Raw genomic sequence first — 6,500 nt, 5'->3', positions numbered from 1 at the left:
CTCAAGTGGCTGCAGCTGTGGTGAGGTGAGGAGCAGCAAGAACCCGGTCCTGGTGGGGAAGGGGCAGAGTCTCAGATACCCACGGGGCTCTTGGCATTGCCCAATGCCAGGAGGGAGACCCCAGCGCACAGGGGCTGCAGGAGGGAGGGAGGCTCCTGCCCCAGCTGTGAGATGGTCCATCCTGCCTGTGAGGCCCCCCTCCTGGTCTGTTACGGGGGTACATGGGGCTGCTGTGTGAACCCCTGGGTGGAGCTCTGGGAGTGTGGAGGGGTTGGTGGATTGCTAGGGGTTTGGAGGGTCTCCCTCCCAATGGCCCCACTCAAAGGTTCTCATCTATCCAGTGAAGCTAGAGATCTGACCACCCCCCGCCAAGACTCCTGCCTGGCTAGCGTGAACCCATCTTACAGGTAGAAAAACTAAGGCTTTAGCAAAGGGAGGGGAACTGCTCAAGTCACAGAGCAAAGCCACGGCTAAGCAGGGATGAATTGGAGCTCGGCTCCCTTGGCTTCTGAGACAAGGCTAATATTGTTACAGTGTGTTTTAGTTTTTCCTCCATAATGTCCTAAGTGACCATAGTCACTCTTGATCACTGAGAAAAATTAGGAACATATCCCAAGGTCAAGGAGGAGAATGAACTCTATCCATTTTGTAGCTGGCACTTGTCTCCTCCCCCCAATCCCACACGATGTTCCTTCTTTTGTCCTGAGACCCTCATACAAGCACAGTGGGGACACTGGTGGTCCCACATACGCCTCTAGTCACACACTGGCTGCCCGGCTCTCCCCCTCACCTGACCTCCCTCTCCTGCCACTACTAGATCCTGAGGGGCAAGGTGTGTCCTCCAGAGGGAGTCTCCCTGAAGTCAAGGTGGGAACGATTCTATTATCCTCCCCTCATCCTTCACGCCCCTTGGAGGAGAGGAGATTTTGGGGTGAGGTCCTACCTGGGTTTCCTCTTCTGCCTCCATTCCCTTAACAGAGCTCACGCTGGTAGCCCCATGCCTCAGTTTCCCCATCCTGGGTCTCCATCCCCCTTTCTTGTCTTGGCTACAGATCCTCGCTGCTCCTTCTTGTCCCCTCTCCTCCAGCAGAGGCAGCGGCGATGGGCGCTAGCGGCCCCCGGCGGAGCCCCGGCCCCCCTGACGGCGGCTGGGGCTGGGTGGTGCTAGGCGCCTGCTTCGTGGTCACCGGTTTCGCCTATGGCTTCCCCAAGGCCGTGAGCGTCTTCTTCCGCGCGCTTATGCGCGACTTCGGCGCGGGCTACAGCGACACAGCCTGGGTGTCCTCCATCATGCTCGCCATGCTCTACGGCACCGGTCAGCGCCCCCTCGCGGATCCCTCAGCCTTTCCCCAGGCCCAGGATTGAGGGTCGGGATCAAGTACCTGGAAACACCTGGCCCCTTGAGCATCCATCAGGCCTCTAGCGTTGGGCACTGGAAACCCCTTCCTTCCTGGGGAAACGTTGGCACCAGAGAGGGAAGGAGAGGGCAGGAGGGGGACAGCGGCCAGAGGTGGAGCCTGCACCAAGGTGGCTGCCCTGGCAAGCTTGGCCAGCCAGAAGGGCCCCTCCACTGATGTCAAAAGACCCACATTCGCCTATGTTACAGGTGGGGTAACTGAAGTCTAAGTAAGATTCCCACCCCGGGAAGCCCTAACCTCCTGTTGGGTGGGGGAGATGCTGGAGTTATCCTGGCCAAGCCTGGAGGAGTGGAGGTGAGGGGTGGGGGAACCCCGGGAAGGCAGGCAGCTCAAGCTGCGCTGCCAGCTGTGGAGATACAAAGGGAATGGGGTCGGTCCCTTCTGTTTTGGGTTCTCTGTTCTCAGGAGGGCTGGGGACCAGAACAGGTCCCTCCACTGTGTCCCTATAGGGCACTGTCTTTGGTCTGTCCCAGCCAAGCTACATGACCTTGGCCAGACACTGCCTTCTCTGAACTAGGGTAACCTTACCCTTTGAGCCGACTTTCAAGGCTGGGAGGTACAACGCCTGGTGTGTCTACTAGACAGGATATTGGTCCAGTCCAAGTGGTAATCTTGCCCTCCCCACAGGCCCAGTGTCCAGCATCCTTGTTACCCGCTTTGGCTGTCGCCCGGTGATGCTAGTGGGTGGGCTGTTGGCCTCCGCGGGCATGGTCCTAGCATCCTTCGCCACGCGCCTCCTGGAGCTATACCTGACGGCTGGGGTGCTCACAGGTGAGGGCGCCGACTGCTGTCCTCCCCTTTGGGGGTGTGGGTGCAGGTAGGGGTCAGGAGTCCTTGCTGCAAGACCCCCTGTCCTCAGTTTCCCCACGAGGGGTGGTCCCCGTCCCTCTGCTCAGTTCCCCAGGGTCTGCCCGCCGGCCCAGGCCTTGCCCCTCCCTCCCGCTGCGGGGGGGTGGGTAGCCCTGGGGGAGCCGGGCACATCGCTCCCTCGCCCGCAGGCCTGGGCCTGGCCCTGAACTTCCAGCCGTCGCTCATTATGCTGGGGCTGTACTTCGAGCGGCGGCGGCCTCTGGCCAACGGGCTGGCGGCGGCGGGCAGCCCAGTTTTCCTGTCGGCTCTGTCGCCGCTCGGCCAGCAGCTGCTCGAGCGCTTCGGCTGGCGCGGCGGCTTCCTGCTGTTCGGCGGCCTCCTGCTGCACTGCTGCGCGTGCGGCGCCGTCATGCGGCCGCCACCGGGGCCGAGCCCGCGGCCGCGCAGGGACAGCGCCAGCGACGCTCCCGGGGAGGCGGAGGCGGAGGCGGATCTCGAGGGACTGCGCCTGCGCGAGGCGCCCTCTGGCGGCCGGACCCGCCGGCGCCTGCTGGACGTGGCGGTGTGCATGGACCGCGCCTTCGCGGTGTACGCCGTCACCAAGTTCCTGATGGCGCTCGGGCTCTTCGTGCCCGCCATCCTGTTGGTGAACTACGCCAAGGACGCAGGCGTGCCTGACTCCGAGGCTGCCTTCCTGCTCTCCATCGTGGGCTTCGTAGACATCGTGGCGCGGCCGGCCTGCGGCGCCCTGGCTGGGCTGGCACGCCTGCGACCGCATGTCGCCTACCTCTTCAGCCTGGCCCTGATGGCCAATGGGCTCACAGACCTGAGCAGCGCGCGCGCGCGCTCCTACGGTGCCCTTGTCGCCTTCTGCATCGCCTTCGGCCTCTCCTATGGCATGGTGGGCGCGCTGCAGTTCGAGGTGCTCATGGCAGCCGTGGGTGCACCGCGATTCCCCAGTGCCCTGGGCCTGGTGCTACTACTCGAGGCCGTGGCTGTTCTCATCGGACCGCCCTCTGCCGGTGCGCCTCTCAGGAGGAGAGGGTGACGAGCCTAGTGCCCCTAAGTGAAAGGGAAGTCCTCTCCCTGTCCCACATGGAACATCCAGGGATGAAGGGAAGGGGAGACAACTGGGTTGGGTGGACTCCCCTTCTCAGGGCCAATTAGCCTCTCCTCCAAGCGGTACCACCAGCTCTGGTAAGGATGCAAAAACCAGGGAAGGTGCCAGGAAGAACCCAACATGGAAAGCAGCTGGCCCACAGGGTCTTCTCCGGCAGATGGCACATAGGCCCTGTGAAGTGCAGCTGCTTATTCTCCTTTTGCAGGTGGGGAAACTGAGGCATGAGACCTAGTACAAGTTGCAGTCCCAGAATTAGAGGCGGGCACTGCCCAGGGCTCAAAGTTCATACCTTTGAAACACTGCATCTGAGTGCTTTAGTCTCCCCAGCCTCTAAGGGTGGTTGGAATAGGGACAGTGTCTTTGGGGAACCGGAAGCAGACTAGGGGCTGTTCATCATGCTCATATGGGGGAGGGGTATGGGCATCTTCCACTGTGCACACTGTCTGCTGAGCACCCTGCACTCATCATCTCTTAGGAAATCATGATGATGAGGGTGGTTGGGGAGGCCTTCCTGCAGGGGCTGGCGTGAAGGCAGCCTCATGGGGCAGGGCAGGATCCCATAGGAGAGGGCACAAGGGTGTGTTTGGGGGACACTGTTCCCATACAAGTAAGGCAGGAGCTAGGCTCAGAAAGACAGGGGTGGGGGACATTAGGGTCTTCCTGGGTTGTCAGGTTATCCTTGAAACAGCAGGAAGCTTGTATGTGAGCAGGAGAGAGCTGAGGTCAGGTTACAGGATGAAGGAGGCCACCTTTGCTGGGGCCCAGGCTGCACCTGAGACCGGGTGAGCTGCCCAGCCTTCCAGGGCTGGCTGAGTACCCTCATCAAGCTCTGCCATCTCACCTGACCCAGTGGAGATATAAACTGTAAAGTGTTGCCTCACCCAAGGCCCCTCAGCACTTAAGAAACTGAGGTCAGGGAGGTGAAGTGAAAGTTTTAAGGTCTCAAATGACGGAACCCTCATGGGTTTTTGCATCTTTAAAATGGGATTAAAGACTGGGGCATGTGTGGGCATGTCACCAGTGAGTCCCAAGAGCACTGCACTGTATCTGAGGGTAGGGGAGTATGTGTGTGAACGGTGGGGTCCCCCACAAGCCCTTACCTTTCCATCCGCCCTCCCCACCAGGCCGCCTGGTGGATGCGTTGAAGAACTACGAGATCATCTTCTACCTGGCGGGCTCTGAGGTGGCCCTGGCTGGGATCTTCATGGCTGTCGCCACCAACTGTTGCCTGCGCCGCTCTCGGGATGCCTCGCCCAGCCCAGGCACTGAGGGCGGGGCCAGCAACACAGAGGATGCTGAAGCTGAAGTGGACTCTGAGCCCCTGCCCACCAGCACTGAGGAGCCTGGTGGCCTCGAGACCCTGGAGGTGCCGAGCCCGGGGACTGGGCCTTCAGAACCCAAGGTGGAGGCAGAGCCAGGGCTGGACTCTGAGTCTGTGTAGCGCGGGGGCACTAGGTGGGGTGGCCAGTGACTTTGGGGGTGGGGCTTCCTCTCTCAGAGTCCTCGCTGCCCCAAGAGGGCCTGGCACACTGGGGACTGCTCTGGTGGTCACTCCCGAGGTCCGGGGGGGAAGCTGCCCCCCTCATTTGCCCAGTAGGCCATGGCCAGGCCCTTCAGGCCCTGGTCTTGCCAGTGAACCCGCTGTGCATGGACCAAGCCCGGGCCTGTGTGAATGTAAAGTTCATAAAGTGGAGCTGAAAGACAGAGGTTCTGTTCCTGCGCCTCTGCTATGGCTCCGGCTGCTACCCGGGGAGGGGGGTTAGGAGAGAGAGTGGGGCTCTCCCCCGGGGCCTTCTGACCCAGCAGGTGTTGTGGAGGAAGTAGCAGAGATGGAGGAAGGCGGGGAAAAGTGTCCCCAGACTTAGAGACACGAGAGGGTGGCTTGGCCCCAGCCACGCTGCTCAGAGCTGTGCTAAAGCGTCGCTGGCAGCACCTGCCCCTGGAGGGGCCCAGAGCAGAGAGAGAACAAAGGTCCTAGAGTCAGGGGGCTGGGGCTGAATCCTGGCCCTGAGCCTCCGGATCCTCTCTAGGGGATAACCTCGGTGTCCTGGGGCCTTTGCTCTGCACATGTGTCCCTGTGGACCACGCCACCCACCGCGGACACTGGCATCTGCTCCCCCTCCCCAGGGATGTCCCAGGCACATCTCCTCAATGGCACTTTAAGTGCAGAGCGCTCCAGGTCTCAACCTGGCTGGAAAGATTCAGGGATCTCTTTTCTCTCTGCATTTATTCTCTCCTACAAATTAGACATTCCTTTCTTTGCCTTCTTCCAAATCATGAGCGTGGTGACCAGGCCCCAGAGGAAGAGGCAGCCTTCCCACTGCAGACCCCCACTCCATTCATCCATACGCCTCAAGAGGGTCCGTCCCACTGGTGACCACTCCTGGTCCCACTTTCCATCCACACCCCAGGAAGGCGTGGGCAGCCCCTGCAGGTGCCTGGCCAACTTACATTACGTCTGCAGCTTCCCCTGAGCCACCAGAGCAGTGACTACATCTTACTTAACAAATACTCATAGTGCACTGCCTGTGCCAGGCACACAAGTTAACGCATCTAATCCTCACGACGACCCAAAGGGAACCCACGTGGTGACAGCCCACCCTTCTCTCCGCACTCCCAGTCCTGCCTGAGAATCCCATTTGGGTTTCTGCCCAGGACAGAGTACTCAAAATCCATTTCGGACCCTGCCCACCTCTCACACCCTCTTGTATACCTCCCATTCTCAGGATGACCACATAATTCATTGTCCAAACAGGCACACTTTGAGAGTGAAAAGAGCCACCATTAATAATTACACTAGGACCACAGGAGTGGACGGGGACTGTGCAGGTGAAGCTGGACACACAGCCGCCCTACTTCTACCACTTTGCAAAGACACAGAATAGGAGCGAGGCTCCGTCCGCTGGGCTCCTCCCCACGGCCCTGGCAGGACAGGCCTGGGGCACCCTGGATACTCTCTTGCCAGTTTGGGGCCTCGGGTCCTTCTGACCCAGTCTCTGTCCTGCTCTTCACCAAATAAAGGTTTAATTTGTGGCCAGAAGCACTGAAGGATCAAAGACGAGGGAGAACATAAATGGCCCCACAGAGCAGGAAGCCTGCGAGGCAGGGAAAATGACAGATCTGCATCCACATCCCGCTCTGTCCCTGTACAC

The 6,500-nt window shown here is 60.3% G+C and overlaps 1 protein-coding gene across 1 annotated transcript; it reads left to right on the top strand.

The window, feature by feature from the left end:
* The first annotated feature begins 1,085 nt into the window (after positions 1 to 1,085).
* Positions 1,086 to 5,052, top strand: SLC16A8 (solute carrier family 16 member 8). The gene is made up of 4 exons (XM_074375551.1): positions 1,086 to 1,315; positions 2,046 to 2,189; positions 2,417 to 3,250; positions 4,473 to 5,052. Exons 1-4 carry the CDS (start codon positions 1,102 to 1,104, stop codon positions 4,787 to 4,789), a joined length of 1,509 nt encoding a protein of 502 aa, XP_074231652.1. The 5' UTR covers positions 1,086 to 1,101; the 3' UTR covers positions 4,790 to 5,052.
* The last annotated feature ends 1,448 nt before the right edge of the window (positions 5,053 to 6,500 follow it).

The sequence above is a fragment of the Camelus bactrianus genome, chromosome 12 (genome assembly GCF_048773025.1).
Source record: "Camelus bactrianus isolate YW-2024 breed Bactrian camel chromosome 12, ASM4877302v1, whole genome shotgun sequence".
In the NCBI taxonomy this organism is placed as follows: domain Eukaryota; kingdom Metazoa; phylum Chordata; class Mammalia; order Artiodactyla; family Camelidae; genus Camelus; species Camelus bactrianus.
The sequence above is the reverse complement of the archived record's forward strand: the minus strand, read 5'-3'. Positions and strand labels throughout refer to the sequence as shown.

Coding starts and splice junctions, on each gene's coding strand:
- SLC16A8 (XM_074375551.1), top strand. CDS start 1,102: ATGGGCGCTAGCGGCCCCCGGCGGAGCCCCGGCCCCCCTGACGGCGGC. Junction 1,316..2,045: donor CGCCATGCTCTACGGCACCG/GTCAGCGCCCCC, acceptor CCCTCCCCACAG/GCCCAGTGTCCAGCATCCTT. Junction 2,190..2,416: donor GACGGCTGGGGTGCTCACAG/GTGAGGGCGCCG, acceptor CCTCGCCCGCAG/GCCTGGGCCTGGCCCTGAAC.